At 38.9% G+C, this 22,514-nt stretch overlaps 2 protein-coding genes across 2 annotated transcripts; one reads left to right on the top strand and one right to left on the bottom strand.

Moving 5' to 3' along the window:
• Window positions 1-9,338: 9,338 nt before the first annotated feature.
• On the bottom strand, window positions 9,339-15,938 carry LOC123984478 (carbonic anhydrase 1). Its single transcript, XM_046071427.1, has 7 exons — window positions 15,555-15,938; window positions 15,096-15,293; window positions 13,389-13,507; window positions 12,568-12,660; window positions 12,358-12,420; window positions 12,099-12,254; window positions 9,339-10,553 (listed from the first exon to the last, which is right to left on the bottom strand). The coding sequence occupies exons 1-7, from the start codon at window positions 15,586-15,588 to the stop codon at window positions 10,434-10,436; spliced, it is 783 nt and encodes a 260-aa protein (XP_045927383.1). The 5' UTR covers window positions 15,589-15,938; the 3' UTR covers window positions 9,339-10,433.
• A 1,970-nt stretch (window positions 15,939-17,908) lies between these two features.
• rbis (ribosomal biogenesis factor) lies at window positions 17,909-20,108 on the top strand. The gene is made up of 4 exons (XM_046048898.1): window positions 17,909-18,049; window positions 19,487-19,602; window positions 19,704-19,820; window positions 19,926-20,108. The coding sequence occupies exons 2-4, from the start codon at window positions 19,492-19,494 to the stop codon at window positions 19,992-19,994; spliced, it is 297 nt and encodes a 98-aa protein (XP_045904854.1). The 5' UTR covers window positions 17,909-18,049; window positions 19,487-19,491; the 3' UTR covers window positions 19,995-20,108.
• Window positions 20,109-22,514: the final 2,406 nt, after the last annotated feature.

Here is a 22,514-nt window from a genome sequence, read left to right as displayed (position 1 = left end):
AACTTTGCACTGATTTGAGAGTCTGGGGAATGTGTTGACTTACAGTAGTTGGTAAGCTGTCATTAATTGCATTGCGCATTACATGGTTGTGCTCTGTGAGTGAAAAACATTTTACAGCTACAGATTTCCTTATAGCTATGCAGTGTTCTAAGTAGCCCGGTTTGAATGCAGCCAGTGAGAAAACATTCATTATGACCACAAGTGACTTGAGACTTGACTTAGACTCTTGTTCAAAGACTTGTAAGCATCTCTGAAGCAAATGTAATGCACACAAATGTAATTAAATAATAATTAAAGTAGATATGAGCGGTGGAGACTAAAATGTTAAAAGAATTCTATTTTGACGTGTGTGTGTGTGTGTGTGTACTTCATACCACTCCTGCACAAGTCAGTGCCCCACCTGTGCCACCCTAGTTAAAAGTGTCTGGAAACGCCACTGCTTATAGGTGTGGCCAGCAGAGCATGAGGAGGAGGTGGTGGTGAGGTTTTGCTTAGGTGGCCTAGATGAAGTTATTCCTGAGCTGTACAAAGCATGCGGGGCGGCCTCTGAGGGCCACACACTCCCTCTGCTATCAACTCCTTCCCCTACCCCGCCCCCTTATCAGTAGAAAATACTGACATGTTAGCGAGGAGATATTAGCAAGAGAGACCTCACGCCAAACAGCACACTATCATTACTTTGTGTTATGTCTTATGGCTTTCCTATAGAGTGTATCTGCTGCAGGATCTCACACTCAAAGACAGAAACTAGGCTCTCTGAACTAGGCTCTTTGAAAATCCTGGGGACAAAGCAAAATGGATGTTAATTGAGCAATAAAGTAAACTCAGAAAGCTTTTTTTAATTTTATAATAAAATCAATATGGGGCTTAAAGAAGAGTTCAGGGTCAATCCAAAGTCTCTGATATTTTAAAAAATCAACTTTCTCAAGGGGTGAACAATCATCAAAATTACTGATATGTAAATAAAAGGTCTTAAATAATATAAACAACTACGTCACATACCGGACACCATTGTGCAGGACTTGTTATTTAACACAAGTTTGTTGTAATGAAACCAATTTTGGACCCAGTTAAACTCAAACTGTAAAGCATTTTGGATTTCTAATAAATCAGAGTTAGAAATGTAAATAACAGTGTCATCAGCATAAAAAGGAACAAGACAATTTGAACATATATGAGGCAAGTTGTTTACAAACATAGAAAAAAGAAATGCTCCCAAGGTAGAACTTTATGAAACACATACTGATGTCTATTATGAAGATGTGTATTAAACAGAGCAGTAAGAGTTACTATTGCAGAGACAATGATGCAATCCCTCATTGTCTTCCCACTCTGCTAATTGTGTTAAGTGAAATGTGCAACTAACCAAGAGGTACTGCTAAATAATATGTTTAAGACCATGAAATGCATATTTTTAAATGCACAAGGTAATAAACACTATATTGGCATATTGCATGGGTTTATTGGTTTAATGTTCAACAAAGAATAATATGTTATGCTCAGGGAGTGAATATTTTTAAGCACATTAAACAACTAAAAAGCGGTACCACTGAATAGTAGGTTTTTTACTACAACATGCATGTTTTCAAATTTGCAAGGTGAAAACTGCCCAGCCACACAGTAAAGGCTTATAAATATTGTTGTTAACGCTCTACTTACTTTTCCTTGATCTGTCTTAGCAAGGATTTATCACAGCAATGGATTTCCTAAGAAAATGTTGCTGTCAGACTGACTGGCGTTGAAGAACTACGATGGCTTACAAAGTTGACCTGGATGCTTGTGTACCTGATGTAATGCAGATTCCAGTTTGCTTAGAATAGAAACAAAAAAGAAGATAAGATAAGATGATCCTTTATTGACAAAGCAGCAAAGGGGAATGTAAAAAGAAAGAACATATAACAGTAAAAGTATAATCAGTAATCAACAAATAAAACAATAAATTGTGGGAAAGTTGGTAGTTAGTATGTGCAGGACCAACCACAACAGCTGAAAAGCAGGAAAGAAAGGAAAAACAGAGGAAGCATGTGCATGTTTTGCAAAGAAAGGTGGGCATCTCTGAGCCAAAATTAAACTTATCATTTGAAACACTGGTGGATGGAATAGTAGGCCCACTTGCAATGCTATTGGACTAAGCTTATGAAATGTAGTGGAAAAAAACATCATCACCACGAATGATGTCATCAAAATGAAAAAAATATCTTGTAGATTATTGGTTCAAAACAGGCAGACTACAGCAGCAAGCCCATACACAAAAGTCATCATTATCAAGCCTGACCATGACAGGGATGAAGGGATGAAAATTAATAACAAAAAACAGATGCTGAACATAGTTTCTCAGTGAACGCTCCATATGTCACAACAGTCTGTAATGACCCACAGTGTAATTGTCAGAGATAGTTTGGTTCAGCATTAGCATGACCCTGCAGTTTACAGGGATTATCCCATGATCTCATTAAAGTTAGAGCTTCAGTATGTGGAGTTGTCATACGTAATGCAGAATCATACTGATGATCAGCTTGAGAACAAACTTGTCAGGTTGTGTGGGTTTTTCCTCCATTTATACTCACCAAAAAGCTACGTGTGATCAGGTGTCAAAGTTGTTTAAGAACTGTTATTATTAGTCCGGTCGCAATATATAGCAAAAAAGGTAGACCTACTTGACATTTGAATACAGTCAGTTAAGAGAAAAAAATGGGAGATGACTAATTTCAAGGTATCTGTGACTGTAATTTGTAAGGTCACGCATTATCCTGCCGCCTATCCACTACTATCACGGCCAAATCTGTTTAAAAGTTAAAAGTTTAGTACCATATTTAGAATACTAAAGATAATTCTTTGCAAACTTTTCATCACATTTGTTCTCACAAGTTATTAAGCAACTAAACATCAAGCATAACCAGGCACCTGTTTATCATGCACAAAGCCAAGGTGCTTTAGAAGAATTTCACCAAACTCTCAAGTCTTTGTCACAAGCATATTGCACAGAATTGGACAGGAAATGGGAAGAAGGTTTACCATGGAAGCTTTAAGGGAGGTGTGTCAAGAGAGTACAGGATTCAGTCCTAATGACCTGGTCTTTGGTCACAATGCACATGGAATTTTGTCAGTAATAAACATGCTTGTTAACCACATTGCTGTATGCTCGTCTTTCATTTGGGCTTCTACATGTTTGCTTGTCGAAAAAGTCACCATAATGTTGTACAGACCTCTGCAAAATAAATGCTGTCACGAGGCCTGATTCCTATCCATAGCCTCATGTTGAGAACTGTATTGACCAAGTTAGTGCAGCAAAGTATGTGAGTATATTCAATCTCTCTAAGGTGTACTGGCTGGTGCCAAAGGCAATATCTGCTTTCATAACAATGTACGGATCATGGATTCTGCAATCTGTTGAACCATTACTATCCATGGTATGTTTTGTTTTGCATGTGTGAGGAAATTTCAAGATAGGCTTATAGGGTAAAAATATTGCGCTAGGCTACTTGATGAATTAAATAAGAAAAATGGAAGCCAGTTAAAATATTTCTGCTGTGAAGAAGTTCAACTTCAAAAATTTGTTTTACCTTGACTCCAGAATACCAATCGTAGTATTTACTAACCATAACCCACTCACTTTTTTGAACTGAAACCCAAATCCAAGTCTCATGTTTTTGCAGCCTTAAAACTTGGAAGTCTGGCATATTAAGGGAAAATAACAATAAAATTACGCACCTTTGTAATGCTTTGCAACTAAACTTATAACATATCTTCTACACTGTCTTCTGCATCCTCTGTTTCCCTTCCTCTTACATTGATCCTAGGCACCAAGGCTGCTGAGGTTGGAGATGCCGAGTCTGGAGAAGGGAGGAGTATATTTGTTTATAATGTAAATAGATTAATGCACTTTGTTTGTAGTCCTGTTTTATGGTTTGGGAGTGCTGAGAGATACACCCTATATGTCTTTCTTAATTTACTAATTAACACCTGTAGTATTGTGTGGACTACCTCTTTTGTCACATACTGTGGAGCCAGGTTGTGGCAATCTGGATTTCAGTTAATGCACAATATTAAAAATAAATGTGTTTATTTGCTTTTCCTCATGAGAAACTAAACAGAGCATTTTTACTGGTCAGAAGCTTCATCCCCATGGATTAACATGTGAAAACACTGTTGTTGAAATATCCTGTTGTCCCAGCGTGTCTTGGCTGCAACCACAGCAGCAAATTTTTGTATTTATGGAATGCATTTTTGATGGATTTATGCACTTTTTCAAGAATACACACGGTAAACAATAAGAAGTTTCACACATAACTCATTTTCTTTTAGCTTCAGTTTATTGATCGCATTGCATAGTGACACAGGCTGGCGAGGTTCCAGAGTCAAATGCAAGGTCAGTGTTTGTTAGTATTTGCATGTCTGGTAAATAAAGTCCACACTCACTTATTATGGTTTAATCAAAGGATTAGCCCATGAGATGTGATACATTTCTACATTTCTTGTGATCTATCTCATGCGTCATATTGGCAGGTTAAAGGCCAGTATGTGTTGAAAGATTAATTTCCAAATTAAGCAATAAAATGAATCACAGGTTTGTCACAGTGGACTTCATCAGTGAAACACTCTTCTTGAGAAGTGGATGTTTACATAAAATGACAATGAAGACTGAAGGCAGGAAATTACAGAGGAAATTTGCTATTGAATTGTTTACGTGAGGTCATTCCTGCTCACAGTTTGAAAAATGCTTAAAGCTAAGTGGAAAGCTTCCTGAATATTATCTTTGAACTGTTGACTTCTAAATTTTGCACATGTAGGCATGAGGAGATTTGCTAGAGAAGCAGATATGAAATGAATATGTCATTCATATTTTTTTTCCTACTTTATCATTTAAACAATGTTTCCAAACTAAAAGCAGAGAATGGTAGGAAACAACATGGATTCACATTGATAGCTGATGGCAGTACAGCCACTGTCTTCAGGTTAAGGAACAAAACTGCACTTGGAACTCTACCCACCTAACAATCTTCATGCCATCCTGTTTTAAGCCAACTTAACTCTCCCCTGCATCTCTTTTTTCTTGCAATTGTATCCTCTTTGTAGTTCTCTTTGCTCTGATCCAAGGACTGGATTGCAAACCATACACTTGTACAAATACTGAATCACTGGACCAAACATGAGCAAAAACTCTGCGCTTTGACAGCTTCTACTGCAAAAATGGTTCATCGTCACCACAAACAAATGAGTGAGTGGCATTTCAAACACAGTGCTCTTCATCAGGCCCATTATGAATTGTTGTTCGAGTTACGCGGGAGCCAGTGGGAGCTCAACTCCCATAAGGAGGGTCTGAGCCCCCATGGAAGCAGTAAAATCATGCATCTGTGGGGGTCTCCAATTCATTTATCAACAACCATTATATTGAATCACAAATAATGTATTTTTCATTGTAATTAGTACCTATAATTATTTACATTAATCAAGATAAACAGACTTAAATGAACACACTTTTTTCTACAAATGATAATATGCTTGCTACTGTGTGCCGGCGATAAGCAGTGCGCAAAATAATAACACTGTAATATTACCATAAAGGGCTGAATTGCGGTCTCTCCTTGAGCAATAGTCTTTAATGGCATTTTTCATGCGATTGAAACTTAACGGATTGCCTAGTGTGAGTAGGCCTACACTCAGTTGCAATATCACAGACATCTGGGGCAAGTAGTGGACTGCTGTGTCTGTGTTTGTGTGTTGCCGTGTGTGTGTGAGAGAGGGAAATGTTGAATCACGTAATAAGCAATGATCTCTCTCTCTCTCTACCCCCCGGTAACGTTAGGTAGTATATTAGAGACCCCCACAAAGCTCAGATTAAACTCGAACCCTGATTAAGAACACACAAAAACCTCCTTGATTATGTTCTGTCACATGCCCTCATTAACAAGAAATGATCGATAAACACCACGTGACCCACATACATAAATTACCTTCAAAAACACACAGTCCTACCAGAAATCCTTCCTACCAGACACCTTCACTGGTTGTAGGGGCGCCAAATCAGAAAATGCTTTGTGTCGTTCAAGATAGTGTTGGCAAACTTGATATATTTATCATTTAATTTGGAGGACTTGTTGCAAGTTGACCAAGCCAAGTGTGCCCCTGCAGCACTTGAAACCATACATAATACAACCTCAAGTGGTGACAGCTATTGTTGTACAAAAGGTATAAACTAGACCCTTCATGTAATGGAATATTTGCAAGGGAGACAAATTATCAGGAGTGTTAATTACAAATTCACTTCCTGATCAGAAGCTTTTTGAAATTACCTCTACTGTGAGAACATAAAACCACATCAATACCAATTGTGTAATGTTTATCATCCTGTCCTGAAGGGATACCAGACTCAATATAGACAAGAAAATGAGTTTTAAAGTTAATTAATGACCCTGGCAGGCGAGAAAACAATCTCCCCACAAGGTCCATTTAGTATCTGTTGTTGTCTTACATGGACGAGGAGTCCTTAAAGAACATCTACCATAACATTTCTTTAACAATGGGGCAAACTCCATTTGCTGATAACTCAGGAATAGCTACTAGATCCTCTAATAAATAATTATTTTATTACTATCCGTAAATGTTTGTTTCATTTACTCTTCTCTGGGTCACAGATACATAAGAAGTATTGACTCAATGAGATTAAACAACACTGCATCTTTACAGTAGGCTGATGCATCACTTCCACTGTGAACTCGGACGCAACTGTCCCTGAGTAGAAGGTGAATAGACGGTTATTTCCTAATGGTTGTAGATCACACAGAAGTGCATCATCAGCTCTATTGACTTTATACCACAGTGGTGTACATTTAGATGGCCTTCTCCTCTGGACTCCTTCACTCTCTCTTCCCAATAATTAAAATAACACGCTTGCTACAAGCCACACCACTGGTGAGAAGCCTGGGAGAGAAAATCGTATGTCATGTTGACCATGGTGTGTCATATCTCTTGTTATATGCTGACCATAAAAAATTAGCCCTGATTTGTCTGCCCTCACTTTATATGATCAATAAAATCCATTTAAACATCAATACCCCATCACCATCTCATGCATTTCGTGTTGGGCTCAGCCCAGTGTAGCTAATATAAATCTGTTATGACATTGACGTTTCTGACCTTGATAGTCGCTGCTGCAGACTACGACCAGGCCTTGGGTTATGTTCTCATCAGTTTATGACGGCATGCGTGGGATATGAAACATACAAATAAGCGTGGCCACATCTGTGTTACATGATGGCACCCAGCAGGGTCTTTCCTCTCGCCCAGCTGTCACAACACCAAGTGAGACGAAAACATGCAACACAAAGGCAGCACTGGTGAAGTAACAAGACGGTGGAAAGGAATCTTTCCTGAAATGGCAATACAGGTGTTCACTGCCTGTGTTTTTTCACAGTCCAGCAGGAGGATGATAAAAGGCCCTTTTCTTCACACCTTTAGTTCAGTTACTTTGTGCAGAAAAGGTCATCCAAAACAATAGACTGTTTGCTAAACTATTGGCTACATCTGATTGGCATAAGCTCTGACATAACAAAACAAACTGATGCTCATCGTTTATACATGGGATAACAGGTTTGACCACAAAAGGAATCCAGACATGACTGCCTCGTTTTCTCTCCCGTGTATCTACTACTGCCACCAAAATAGCTGACCTTTGTGGGTGACTGGTTATAAAACTTTTCCCAATGCCACCGCTAGAGATGTGTGTGTTGAAGAGTTTTTTTTTAATTATTCAATCCGTTATTGATTCTGACTGGGGTAGTCAGACAGACATTTCAGCAGTCGATAGCTCTCAGTTGTATTGATATTTTGCACACACATGCTACATTGTGGGGGCTGAGGACACCCTGGGGACAAGTCCAGCTCTATTCAGAGCTCTGTGTGGTCAAGCCAACTTTTACTACACATAACCCACATTTCTCCACAGAGCCTCAAGGCCAGCAAAAAAAACCTAGGTAACACCCACCCTCAAGCAGAGGATGTAGAAAAGCTCTGTTGATTAAAATCTGTCTCATCTTCCTGTCAGGGGTTTATAGAGAGGTGAGAAGTCAAGTGTTGCTCACATTTCACAGAGGGTGAAATGCCACTGCTGATTAAAATCTTGAGTACACTGAGATGTCATCATGTGTGGGCAAGAAGATGCCGTTTCTTGCCCACGCATGATGACAGGAGATCATCAAACATCGCCCACCATCTGATTGGTGTTGGCAGTAATAATTCTTAATAGCTTATAAGCAAAAATATCATTAGGATATGATGTGGGCTTTTCTGGAAGGTTTTTTCGCCCACTTAACCCTGTCTCAGTCTCTAAACTCAATAAAACATATCTATGGGATTAGGTAGCAGCTCCACTCCAATGTAGGAAAATACACGTTCCCTAATGCTGAGGGTGCAGTACTTTGGACTACAGGGAGTTAACATTTTATTCTTGACAAGTACTTACAAAATCTAACAAGTAAAGTTACTGTTTCTTACATAGCTACACATCGTAAACATATTCGCTTCTCATTTTTATCCCTTAATTAATTTATGTCTTAATCAATCAAGATTTTACATGCTAATTTGTGATTTTTAGATGCGCTGGTAAGTTTGTGACAGAGCCACGTAAGATGCCTCCAGTCTTTATGCTAGGCTAAGCTAACCGTCTCTTGGCTGCAGCTTCATATTTTGACTTGAGAGCAGTATTAGTCTTCTTATCTAACTCAGTGCAAGAATCGTCCTCCACCACCGCACACTGCACACTGCACAGTCACCGCCACATACATTGCTGTGGCTGTCTGCAAAGGTGCATAGGAAGCTTGATAAAGTCTAATTTAATCAATGACAACATGCACTTCCAGGAAATTTGACTTTATTTATGGTGAAGTTTAAAGGTACCAGATAGGCTAGTATGTAGTATGTAGTATCAGTCAGCATAGAAAATGGTGCAGATGATTTGTTAACACCATGTGATGAAACCACAATGTGCTAAAATGCAAGGGCATTTCCAGTGAAATACCCAAACCATCAAAATGGGAGAAGTGAAAATATTTAGAAAATCAATCAAGTTACACGTTCTTTTTTCACCAGCATGCCATTTGGAATTGTGTCATTCTGATACTGTTGGGTTTCAGGTGTTGACAGGTTAAAATTTAGTCACTAAGGAGAATTTACAACAACAGCTGATAACGTGCAAGCCACAGAAGACTTAAAAGTCGAATGGACTTAAATAACATATAGATCTCAATAAACAAAAAAACAACACCATCACTAGCAACTGATATGGAAAATGTGCTGAATTGTATAGAAAAAAGCAAAACAAATAAAACACTTGACACTTGTAAGTCATAAAATATATTTATTGAACTAGTTAAATGTCCACTTCCAAAATAGAATGAAACAACACATACTCATGGGTTGGCCCTAATAATGCTTGGCATAAGGCGTTTTGCATTATGTTTATAACAATCTTTCTGGAAATAAATTGCTTTTATCAAGCTTCTCTATTGCTTCAGAAGTGCATATAGGAGTTAAAACCAGAGGTCTTCGGGACACCAGTGTGACATTATAATCTCATCTGTTGGCAGATTCTTCGTTGGCTTCCTTGGCAGGGTAATTTCTTCCTTGCCTTTGTGCATTAGCCACTCTATCATTGCCCACAAGGCAATTGTGCGTTTTAAGCTTTAGCACTCAACACAATGAGGTTTCAAAACAACACAGGCAGGGATTTTCTCTACACATTACATTGCATTTTAAAAAGGAGGATCATTCCTCTCTATTGCTGTATTGTCAGGGCATCAAAAATCAGGATGACCTTCTGCTTACAAAAGATTATTTAGGAATCACTTAAGATTTATATTGCATAAGCTGTCAAACAAAAGCTAGACATAATCCATAATAATAAAGACACCACACGGGATGACAAACACATGAATGATTTGAAGATTAGGCTGTAAAAACAGAGAGATGAGCCAATGTCATGATGTTCAGTAGCTAATGCTAGCAGTGGTCTGCCCTCAGGTCCTGTGTTGCGCTATACTAAATTTAAATCAATAAGCAGGTCACTGCCTATAGGCACCGTGTCCACATAAGACCGTTCGTGTTATGTTGTTTGTGTGTATGTGCCAGAGGGGGATTTTCTGAGTCATTCAGTTGCAACGAAGGCGGCTGCAGCGTTTCATTAAGCTGCTGTGATGCAGAGGCTGGCAGTCAGTCAGAGATTACAGACAGGCTGGCAGAGAGATTGTGTGTCTCCTGTGTGTCTGTGTGTGCAGATGGTCATGTAGTTAAAAGCAATGGGTCACAGGAATTAAATTTCTTTAAATATGAGATATGTGTGCTTTATGGCTCACTGCTAGAGAAGCAACTTGGGGTGTCTGACTAATGGGTGGGGGGGTGGGGGTGGGGGCAACAGCGACACGAGGGGGGAGGGGGTATTACTTGAAGGAAGCACGGACAGAGCGACCCTTAAGGGGTTGGGGAGGGCGGTAGTTGTCCACCATGCAGCACTCGGTCTCACCCTCAGCTGAGAAGAGCAGGCTGCGGAATTTGGCCATCTGTGAAAAGGGAGAAGACGGTGGCGTTAGTTGTTCCTGCTGACCTCCTGTGACTGTCACTCACAAAACACATCACTAGACTCAGCACTGTCTCACTGACTTGAATTCAGAGCCTTGTAATGGGGAATTAGGCTTAGCAGTGGTATTGTTGATGCTTAAAGGAATAGTAAAGGACATTTTGGGAAATTTGTTTATTCACTTTCTTGCCAGGAGCCGGCCGTCTATTGATTCCAACATGTTATCCTCCTTGGTTGTCAAATACCGACGCCGCTGTGTCATGCCCCTGGTTTCAGAGGCTATTATTTTCCTTCCTTGTTTGTCTATATACTATGTCACCTGATTTCCTAAAGGATTTCTGGAAGCCTGGTTTGTGTCATACAGATACTAAAGGGTATCTTGTGCAACTGTATGTGACGCCAAGTGGTTTGACAAAATGTCGGTATTTGATGACCTTGGGATGAGACCAGGCTGGTAACACCACAGTGTAAAAAAACGTCCAGTATTCAAAAATGCTGAATGTGTGTAGTATAAAAAATCTCTTCTCAGCAAAGTAGTGGAGTAAAATAAAATCTGCTACGTAGAAGGTTTTATGGGGGGTTATGTGCCGGACTACTATACTTCTTAGATTTTTTTCTATTTCCTGTTACTGGTCTTTATGCTAAATTAAGCTAACTTGCTGCTTGTGTTAGCTTCACAATAACTGATGTATCTTTTCATCTAACTTTTCTAAATATTTCTTTAAGTCAGCCAGGGCAAGAAAAGCAAGTCAGTGGCAACAGTATGGTGTCTGAGTATAATGTACACTGTGAGTTACTATTCACTGTTAGCTGATTACAAAACATTAACTAATGACAAATATAACTTTTTTTTTTCAGATTTATGTCATTAACTGCTTGATCAGCCTTATATGGCACTAAGTCTAAAGGTTATGTCCACATGTCTCACAAGTTTACCCTTGAGACACATACTTGGCACCATGAAATAAACATTTAACCAGGCAGTGTTAATTTTCACACGGCCTAAAGACTCCAACCACAAGGACAAACCCGCCTAGGGGGTGTTGTAAGTTTAGATTAATGGGTGGTTAGGAGACAAATATCCATTCAAGTGGTAGGATTAGGTGTAATTTCAGAAGTAAATACTTCAAATGCAGGTATAATGTTTTCTGTGTTGATGCAGTTAGGGATGAAATCACCCATTCACTGAGACTATACCTCTCTTCACCTACAGAATGTGATGTGGGACGAACATTTCCTGTTGACTTAGAAATATTGTGGTAAAGCCACATCATAATGACTCTGTTCTCTTGGTTGGCCAACAGTCGTTGTAACGGTTTTTTTTTATTTTGAAAGTGAAATAGGCTGCTGTAATGCCTTTCTTCCCATTACAGAGGTTTCTTCTTCTCATTTCAGCCGCACAGCTTATCTGAACAATTAAGCCCTTGATTTAGACCGTAGAGTAAGAGAGGATTTGCAGACAGGGCTATTCTAGACCGTGGGCACACAGCCACTGCTACGCCTGAATGGGCTCTGTGAGCAGCCATACCTGCTTAGAGCTGACACTGATTGGCTCTTTACAGACAATCCAGGTAACGCTCTCCAACAGAGGGGGTGTGGTCAGAGAGCCATCATATGTCCAGTAGTCTAGGCAACTAGGGAGCAAGGTAGTGGGGTCAAAGCCAGTGAAAGAGGTCTGCTTGCCCTGAAACCAATAAAGAAAATACCAGAAAAAGAAGAACAAGTTAGTCAAACACCTCATCATAAGTCATTAAATGGAAGAGAATATGATTTTTATAGAAACCCACTTTGGCCTTGATGGCATTAAGGGCGTCAAGAACCTTCTGGAGACTGGCATTGTCACCACCAATCTGTAAAAACAACACAATGTTGAAGGTTAATTATATGATCACCAGCTTGCAGTAACTATGCATTATGTTGAATGAAAGCAAAAGCATACAGTGTGTTATGCTGATTGCTGTGATATTGAACAAAATGCTTAAGCTGTTGCCACTGACCTGCAGGAATACTCCAACAACAGCGAGCCCGTCAGGCTTGCTAGCGGCCTCACCAAAATTAGCATATTTGGTGTTCCAGTGCACCAGATGGAGCTGGGAATGAATGAAACAGATAAATTAAAAAGCAAAAGCCTTTAAAAGTAATCTTATTCATATGTTCAGTTTTTAGAAATCTGGTAGCTTTAGTACAATTCATTTACATAAAGAAAACAATGAGTTTCTTTTTAACAGTAGATATTGAACTGAAAAGCAGATGGCTTTTGTTGAGATGTAAGTTTATTTTGCTTCTAAAATGCTTTTTGATCAAAACAGGTGTGTGTATAATAACGTAACGTTATAAGACAATCATTTTACTCATTATTTGGGAAACATTTTTTAAACAAATGTGTCACAAAAACGAAAGAGAATAACCTCACACATTTGCTTACAAATTTGGAGGTCTATAATCTACAAATATTCTCTGAGGTTTAATGGCCTTATGGGGTGAGTTGGAATTCAAGCAAAAAAAACGAGAGATAACAAGCAAAAAAATCTTTTTTAAGTGGAAGTTATCAGACTTGAATAAAATGAGTTCTCTGCTTGGGCCTAACTGTAATCTGACAATCAAAGAATGACTTTTCACCACCCACTATTGTTTTACCCAACCAATGAGCTTATTTGTTTCCTCATATCAGCTTTGCTCTTGAGCAAAGTTAACAACCTACAATACAAACAAAAAATAAAAACTCCAATCTGCCCTTTTCTTCTTGTTACTGCATGCCAACCCCAATCTGTCTATCTCAGTATATAATAATCACCATAATGGCTCAGAGCATCCTTACCTCAGCAGGATACTTCTTCCCAGCCACAGTGTGTTCAGAGCCCTTGTCATCAGAAGCTCCCCAGTGGAAATGAAACTGCTTGAGTCTGTAGATCCCTGAGATCGGTCCGTCTCTCAGAGCTGCAGAACAAAAACACATCTCCCATTAGTTCATCCCACACTGAATGTGGGCAGTGCTGCAGTCAGACTGTGCAACGCTGTTATAAAAAGACAAAAGGAACAACCTATTTGGAAGAAATTTTTTGAGCAGAATAAGACACAAAGAACAGGTTAAGAAGATGAATAAGATGCGAGTGTATGCACACACACACCATGTCACGTACACGTTTGTGATACTCTGGCACACTTCCTATTTCATGGATGCAGACTCAGTTCCTGTTGTGTAAGATCTGGTCAAAATGAGACTTCAGCCAGAAATGACGTCCAGGTGTTGTTAACATCAATCCTCCTTCCAATGTTGCATAATGTAGGCTATCTATTTACAGTATACAAAGTAGTTGAAGCAGTAGCAGATAATCCTGTACATTGTTCTATTTCTGGTGCACACACACACACACACACACACACACACACACACACACACACACACACACACACACACACACAGACAGAGACCACTGCCCAACCCTAAAAGGTTATTTGTAATAAACTTAATAGTCTGCCTCAAATGATAAGTTGGTGCAGAACTGGTTTTGATGCAACTTGAGGGTGCATGAGCCATATTTATCTTTTCCACTGTGCACACACATGATGCATGACATGATGTATGACCATGACAAGCCTGACCTTTATTTAGAAAGGCAGCGTGTAAAATAAGTGCAGTGAAATACCAAAGAAGACTTAAGAGGCTCTAATTCATCTATCTTATATTCTCGGCAAAAGTGTTTTTGATTTTTCTTCTTGATGTGTGTCCTCTTGTAATTTTCGATGTAATTGGGTTGATTGTGTAACCATATTGCTCATTATACTAAATCAGATCAGCTAAAGGACAACTAATCCTCAAACAACAAACAAAAGCACGTTCAATTGTTTCATTCTGAAATAAAATCCCCTCGGAATGGAAATGCAATTAAACTAAATAAACACATCTGATGCAATCTCCATATTATATTATAAGGGGCTAAATAATAAAGCGTCTTTGATAATCATTTCCACACATGTTTGGCAAATTAATGATTAACCAAGCAAGGTTGTTTGCAGAGCAACCTATGTTTTTGCACTTTTGACAACAGCAGAAAAGAGATGGCGTGGGAAGGTTTACCAGGGGTTAAATTAGGCTACCAATTGAGTTAGTATTTGCATGCCACTGTGCTGCAACTTGGATGTTACACCTTTTTAATACATGTTCTTAGAAAAAAACAAACACCAAAATAATCCAAAAAAAATCAAACGTCTGTTTGATTACTATTTTCACAGCCCTGTAAAGCGCTACTGGAGCGCGTGACTCATGCATCCATATAAATATTAATAATGATCACATGCTTGAGTTCTATAGTCTTTACGCTGGAGCCATATGCATTGAACCCGAATGCCCTATTTTGAAGGTTATACTGCATCCTGAAAATCATCATGTCTTTGTTTTTCCAGGTTAAGACGAACCAAATGCTTCAACCATTCAGATGTCTTAATCATATTCTGGAGCGTTGATATTAAACCGTGCAGGAGCCACTGAGCGGCTGTATTTATGGCATATTAGTGGCACACTAACTTGAGCTGTCGGTGTCATCTACGAAGGTCACTTGGAAGGAATGTCCGTTGTTGAGGATGTCAAGGCTGTTTGCGGGGTCGTACTTCAGTTTGAGCGGCTTCAGGTTCGCGTCGTATGATGCTTTCCCAGGTACGATGTCAATGGGAGACTGGCGGGGTCCATTGGCAATAGGGAAGTTAACAGCCCATTTGTCGGGTCCTAAAAATGACAGAATGACACAATGGTGACTATTAGAATGTTTGTTTTGAAATATGTTTTTAGTTAAACGATTTGCCATTTGGGGATGGCGATGCGCTTAAAACGCGCGTAAAAAGACCCCCCACATGCGCAGGATATAAAATCTCTGCAGTGACCCGTACTTCCATTCATTCAGCAGTGCTGGTATGGCTGGTTTTAACGTTCCTCTCAGTAATGCCAACCCCATACATTATAGCATGTACGTGCAGTTGAGCGCCTCACCGTTGTCTGGTGCGTATCCCCAAGCATGAGACATCGTTACAGTGTGGATCTATGAGTATGTAGAGCAGTAATCCCTAAAGCGAGTCTCCAGTAGCGCAAAGCAGCCAGTGTCCTCCACCTGACAGCTGCGGAGCTTATATAGGGTCCTCTGTAAGCGGCGTGTCGATCAGGCTGCTGTTGGCCGCATGATGTCAATGGCCGGGAGGAGTTTAGATGCGCCGTAACGTTGCAACACTGTGGATCGATGAGGTTCTCTCTCTCTCTCCCTCTCTGCTGCTATGGTGATAAAGTCTTCACTGACAAGATAGTATGATCTGGATAATATTCCTCGACCAACGTGCTGAGTTCGTTTTCACCTTTCAGCTAACCGGGTTAATTTGCCACTCATGTCAGGAAGTAAAAGAATTGCGCCACAGAATGCAGCTTAGTGTCACCTTCGAACTGAAAGTGGCTTCAGCTGTGACATAGCCTATAAAAATAATCTCTTTGAAATTATTATATGAACGCCAACACGCAAAAAATAAAAGTGAAAAGGTTGGGTCTCATATAGGCATAGGCTATTAAAAAGTTATTATAAAATATCAATAATCACAGTGATTGCTCTTTGGATCGCCGAGGGAGGTCTCTGAATGAACAAGGGATGAGTGTGAAAATATTAGCAGACATGGGTCATAGCCTAATCTTAATAACGATGTGACATCAGTGGTAACAATGGTTGTTCAGCTTCTACTTAAGTGGATTTTGATCCAAAACAAAGGGGAAATCTCTTTCCGCTTAGGAGTTGCACTCTGGACTCTTGCTTAAGGGCATTTGCAGAGTTTCAGGAAATTTTGACGAGACCTCAATTTGGATCACCGAAATAAAAAAAAACAATCAAATGAATTATTAGCCTACTTCCTACAAGAAAGTCATTGACAGGTGTTTAATGAAAAACCCGTAAACCACTTTCGTAGTTTGGAGACTGGAGAGTTATCTGGCTATTTTTTTGCGCACTCAGCAAGACAGAAAACAAAAACTGAAAGCCTGCTGATTTGTCTACCAGTCCTGCAGCAGGCATAGCCTACACATGAGGTGCTTGAAAAGTAAGCAATATCAGTGTCTGCTGATGTAGAAAAGGCCCAAATGACTGACGTTGTAGTGGCAGGACAGCTCAGTGCACAGTGATAGCTGCGACTGTCAGACAATCAGACACCTGTAATGAACACACATGTGGTGGTAGTACGGTGCCACCTGCTGTTGGTCAATGAGACTACAAGCATTGTGGTGAAAGTACACGGTAGATTGGGGCATCTCTTGATTTTTCTTTTCCCAACATGCAGCTTTGATAAGCAAACAACCATAACAAACACACAAGTCCATCTTAATCCAAATAAGTTAACATTGCATAAAAAGTATTTTGGAGTAGGGCCTATAATGCTTAAAATGTCATGTTCAGTGGCGGGAATGTAACTATTACTACAAATTTAAGGTACAGATGAAATTATTAGCCAATTCACAGATAATTTTTATACCAAAACATTTCATGGTTTCAGCTCAGATGTGAGGATTTGCCTTTTTTTGTATTAGGCTATTTGAATTTAAAAAATAATAATAATTTTGGACTATTAATTGGACAAAACAAGCATTGTGAATGCGCCTCTTTGGGCTAACTTGTGATAGGCATTTCCTCACTATTTCAGATTTTTTACAAACCAAACAATCAATTGATTAATCAAGAAAATAATCAGTAGATAAATCCATAATAGATAATTATGGGCCTAATTAGTTGCAGTCCTATAAAAAACACTTCAAAATGATCTCCCCCTCCACCACTTATTGAGGTAACTTCCAAAACTCACTGACCACTGAATCACTGACCATAGTTTTCTGGGTAATATGGCGCAGAATGTGTTTCCAAAATTCTTCGCATTATTTGTGTTAAAAATCAAGATCAAAAAGTTTGTGCCTTTATTTTGAAGGCCCACCTCCAAAACGGAAGTGCTGTTTTCATTTTATTCGGATGATTTTATTTGGGCGCACATTTCCCCCATAGAACATAAAATATTCAGGGTATATTTCGCTTTTATGTGTATGAATCCAGCACGAAGGATTTACAGACCATATTTTTATTAAACGAGAAAACAAAAATGTTAAACCAAAAGGCGAATAGTGTGTGTGTGTCGCCGGAAATTAAAGGAAGCACATAAATCTCTTCAATGAAGTCATCTTTCAAAATAATGGCATTTTCGGTAGCTAACTTTCCACTGAAACGTTTCCGTGTGAAACGTGTCCGTTTGTTCCCTTGTTAAATCCCACGTTTACTTTCGACAAACGTTGTTGGCATAACGAATAATGTAAACTCTGATAAAATAAGAGACCAGCATGAAGCCTTTTAGGAGAAGGAGGAGTTAAGAGGGGACGGGCGAGACGCACGCAAATGACGTAGAAGGAAGTCACACGTAGGCACGTTTGTAGCACATGAGGATATCAACAACAACTCTCCGCTCCTCTGAAAGGTCTGTCTATATTTCATTGTTAAATCTGTAAGCCTTGTACGCAATGTGTTCGATCCCTGCTGTCATTACTTTACAGTTTAGTTAAAATAATCATCATCATCAGAATAAGACGAAAATAAGAGCTGCGACACACGCAGACAGCTACTGGCAACAACGTTTGGACGCTTGTGAATTATTTTGGTTGACTTAATGTTTCACTAGAGTCATTTAAATGTTTTTCCAACAGCAATGCTTGCTGTTTGATATTTACTAGCTATTAGTAGGACTCATAATTTGTCCTCTGTGGACGTCAACATTTCAAGGCTGGGTGATAAGGACCAAATTAAACTTGATACTGATGCACAGTGCATGACATTATTTTAAAAAAAACTGTTAGGTTGTCTAGTTTCTGTCTTCACACTTGACTGTAGGATTTCTCTCTCTTGTGCTTTTTATATGTGTAGGCCAACTGCATTTCATTAGCTCTGTACTGTGTAACTCTGCTTAATGACAATAAAGTTGAATGTGAATTTCCTTTGTATGTAAAGCATATTGCATTACATTTCACATGTTTAAAATAAAGTACATAGGGTGGAGTGGGGTAAGACGCCCCCCCCCCCCCCCCCCCCCCCCCCCCCCCCCCCCCCCCCCAAGCTCAATGTCTATTTGCTGACACATAAAATAATATTTTATGTTTTTTTTTTTAATCTTGGAGATGGCCATGCTTAGGGTAACATAATATAAAGTAAAATGTATACATACAGTTGAGAAATGAATTAGAATGTAATCAAATGTCAATTTTAGGAGAAAGGCATTTTTCCCAGCTAGTGGGGTAAGATGCCCCACTATGGATTAGGCATGGATCCATGATGATAGAGAAATATATAAATTAATGGCAATAAAGAATGCTGTCAATATGTTAGAGACCCTCCAAAATATCACAAATCATGCTTTTAGGGGAGCTGATGTCTTATCCTCCTTGGCTCCCCTGTAGTTCGCACCCTGAGGGTTTGTTATTGTTTATGGTGCAACTCTTAATAAAAAGCCAGACACTGTTGGGCATGAAATTAGAAGGAGGTCAGAAATGCCTGAGTTTGGCATGTTTGGCCTCAGATTACACCACATTCAGAATCACTTCAATGCCACTTCAATGAATTCATAAATCGTCTGAACCTCTTGACTGTGTTAAAGTGCTATGACTCACTGTCTGAAGGAGTGAGCTTTCGGCATAAGCAGAGGTGTTGCTAATCAGGTGGCCGCTGAGTATAGGAGGCATGTGGAGAACCTGGAACGGCTTATTTTTAAAAGAGAGTAGTGGACATGTGTGATCAACGTGGAAAGTAACGACCACTTAAGAGCAGTTGTAAGTTTGAAGCCAAGTAAATTAATGAAAAACACAGGAGAAAACAGAGGCTATGGTATAGGAATTAAATGTCTCCCCTGGCATTCTCTCCCCAGGTAACATGGCGAGGAATAAACAAAAGGGGAAGAAACAGAAGAACGTCTTTCAAGTTGCAAACAAGCACTTGAAGCACAAGAACAAAGCGAAACCTGTCACGACAACACTCAAACACGTAAGATCTCTTCTTTGTTGTTTTTTCTTACATATATTTTGTATTCTCTTTCGTATGTAGTCTTTGTTGCTCCTGCTCTAGCATAATTTGTGGCTTCACAGATCAATGCAGTGAAAAATGAGAAGGTGGAGAACCTCAATCAAATCTTCACAGAAGTCCAGAGGGACGTTAAGAGTGTTTCGAAGTCTGTTGCTCCTGAACCAAAGAAACAAACACAGGTAGAGGTGAACATTTAAAACTCCTGTTCATCATCCAACATTTTAATTATCTTGATATCATTTATAATAACAATAATAATAATTATTATTATTTTTGTCTTTTAGGTTGTCAGAGCGCCACCAAAAGAATCTGTAAATGTTGACAATGCTGCTCAACTCTTCTCTCAGCTTTAATAGACCATGAAAGTGGGACTTGTATAAAGTCTGAGGACAAACCCACTGACCAGCTAATGAACTGGATGTCTCTCCATGTTGGACATATGAAATAATAAAGTCAGTTTACTTTCAGTAATGAGTAAATGATGATAAGATGAAAATTAGAAGAGGTTATGGTTATTGCATGATAGTAAAACCTTGTGTGAAATTTAAGAATTCTGTATATTCAATGCAAAGAAATCAATTGACTGATGTGTGCTCTGTCAATTGTGATATTGTTTCAGGAACATTTTTAGTGTCTTTTTAGTGAAGGCGTGAAGACATTTTTATTGTCTTGTGTAGAAGTGTTTGCTTTCTATTATGGCTGCAACTAATAATATTTTAAACGTTGATTACACCGCTGATTATTTCCTTGATTAATTGATGAATAGTTTTGTTTATAAAATCTCAGAAAATAGTGAAAATTGCCCGTTATAATTTTCCAGGGCCCAAGGTGATATCTTCAAATTGCTTGCTTGTTTCCCCTACCAAACACCCCAAATATTCAGTTTACTATGATATATGATGAAGAACATTTGCAAAACCTCACATTTGAGAAAATGGAACCAGAGAATATTTTGCAATTTTCGTCTCGGCATGACTGAATCGATTAATAAAATAGGATTAGACACATGCCTTTGGTGTCGGTGACAAGGGTTCAATTCCCACTGCGTGTTCCTGAGCAAGACACGTAACCCCTATTTGCTTCAGATGCGTGCAACCTCTGACATGAATAGCAATTGTAAGTCGCTTTGGATAAAAGTGTCAGCTACATGAATAAATGTAATGAGTAATTGTTTAGTTCTACTTTCTTTTCTAAGCTGTTGATACAGGTGCCTAGTTCATCATCATCGTGAATATGTATGCAATCAAAGGCAACTGATAAGGTTATTTTAAACAGAAGAATTATATAATCGTATCCATTTCATCATACCCTCTTTGAGTTTTAATTTTTTTTTTTTTTTCGCCCGGCAGTTCAAGGTTTTCCCACCTTTCTTTTTCATGCCTCGGATTTAGCATAAATGAAGTCACAAAGGAGATTGTGACTGCTGCTTGTAATGTTGAAAGTGTTTGCTTCAAAGATTTTGGTTACCAGTGGTGCTTATGGAGATCATTAAAATAAGAGTCACAAAGAGTCACAGAATTTAAGTGAGAAATCCACATTATGTGGCGTCTTAAAATGTGTAAATTTGAACAGAACATTTTTTTTTTTTTTTGATGTTTTCATTCAAGATGTGTTGATTCACCTCATTTTGCGGCTGCAGTTTGTGGTGTTGCTGTACTGGGCTGAATCATAGTGACCCCTGTGTGTACAAGTTCTATTTTGGGGCTTTACACTATCATTTCTATTACGCGCTGAAGATGAAGTATAGATTTTTCAGCTCCGCCTGCAAGCAGTGGGCCGTTATCAATATGCTGCTGCTGCATCCTGCTGTAGCAACTTGACATCAGAGGTCACGGGTGTACCAGTGCCCAGCTGATTGCCTGTCTCCACGGCGAATTAGTTGGTCAATAAATCTAGAGCAAGGTGAAAGCACGAGTGAGGGTGGTAAACAAATCAACGCAGGATTGTGTTGACATAAATAAGATAAGAATGCGATTTTCAAGTTGGAGATTACTAAAATTAACACCTATTTATTCTCCAGTGGATGAAGCTGGATTGAACTTGAATTTGAAGTTTTTAAAAAGAATAAAGTAGAAATAAGTACAAATTAAACTTTAATCTCAACATTTCGACTTGATTTTTGACACTTCCACTTTATTTTCGAAATGTAAAATAAGTAAAAAACTTCATTCTCATTTTTTCCCCTTAATGTGACCCTAATACTCTGTTGTATTGAAAAGCTTAAACATGCATTAATTAATGTTTTTGACAACGTTGAGTCCACAGAAACAAGCTATAAACACAACACTTACATATATTACTTTTTAATGACGATAATAGTACACTTTCAACTAATGTATTTGACAACTTTGGGGCAGCAGAAACAAGATGTAAACACAAAACTGATATATATTACCTTTTGAGTTAATATGATGAACTTAAAAATAAGTCCAGTATTCACTTTCATTTTAGCTTCTTCAGGTTTTTTGCTCTCTACCAACTCCTGAGGAAGATTTGACGCTGTTTAGCTGTTAAATGCAAACTTTGTCTGCTATTTGATGCTGGGCAGGTTGCGTGTAGACGTGTTTATAAACTGAAAACAGCAGCCTGCTGAGCCTGAAATCAACACTGATGAGAGCGAAGAGTGAACCAAAACATTAAAGTTGCAATAAAACCTAAACAATCAGCTCAAAGTTGCTAAACCACTATGCAAAGCTGAGGGGTGATATGGTGTTTACCCATTGCTGGTATATTACATTAATTCATTTCATCCAAAGTGTCTTTCAGTTGCTATATATAGCCTATTAGAGGTCGCACAAATTTGCGACTTGCTCAAGGACACATTGGTGGATGTGTCACAGTGGGAATCGAACCCAGGTCTCTCACACCAAAGG

Source organism: Micropterus dolomieu, linkage group LG01 (genome assembly GCF_021292245.1).
Source record: "Micropterus dolomieu isolate WLL.071019.BEF.003 ecotype Adirondacks linkage group LG01, ASM2129224v1, whole genome shotgun sequence".
NCBI classification, from domain to species: Eukaryota; Metazoa; Chordata; class Actinopteri; order Centrarchiformes; family Centrarchidae; genus Micropterus; species Micropterus dolomieu.
Note: the sequence above shows the minus strand (reverse complement) of the source record. Positions and strands in the feature narration are given on the sequence as shown.

Excerpts from the sequence above, each read along its gene's own strand:
- LOC123984478 (XM_046071427.1), bottom strand. The coding sequence starts at position 15,588 with ATGTCTCATGCTTGGGGATACGCACCAGACAACG. Across the intron at positions 13,508-15,095 it reads AGATGACACCGACAGCTCAA|CTCTGAGAGACGGACCGATC; the intron begins GTTAGTGTGCCA and ends TTTGTTCTGCAG. Across the intron at positions 10,554-12,098 it reads TCAGTGTCAGCTCTAAGCAG|ATGGCCAAATTCCGCAGCCT; the intron begins GTATGGCTGCTC and ends CCCTTTTCACAG.
- rbis (XM_046048898.1), top strand. The coding sequence starts at position 19,492 with ATGGCGAGGAATAAACAAAAGGGGAAGAAACAGAAGAACGTCTTTCAA. Across the intron at positions 19,603-19,703 it reads TCACGACAACACTCAAACAC|ATCAATGCAGTGAAAAATGA; the intron begins GTAAGATCTCTT and ends GTGGCTTCACAG. Across the intron at positions 19,821-19,925 it reads AACCAAAGAAACAAACACAG|GTTGTCAGAGCGCCACCAAA; the intron begins GTAGAGGTGAAC and ends TTTGTCTTTTAG.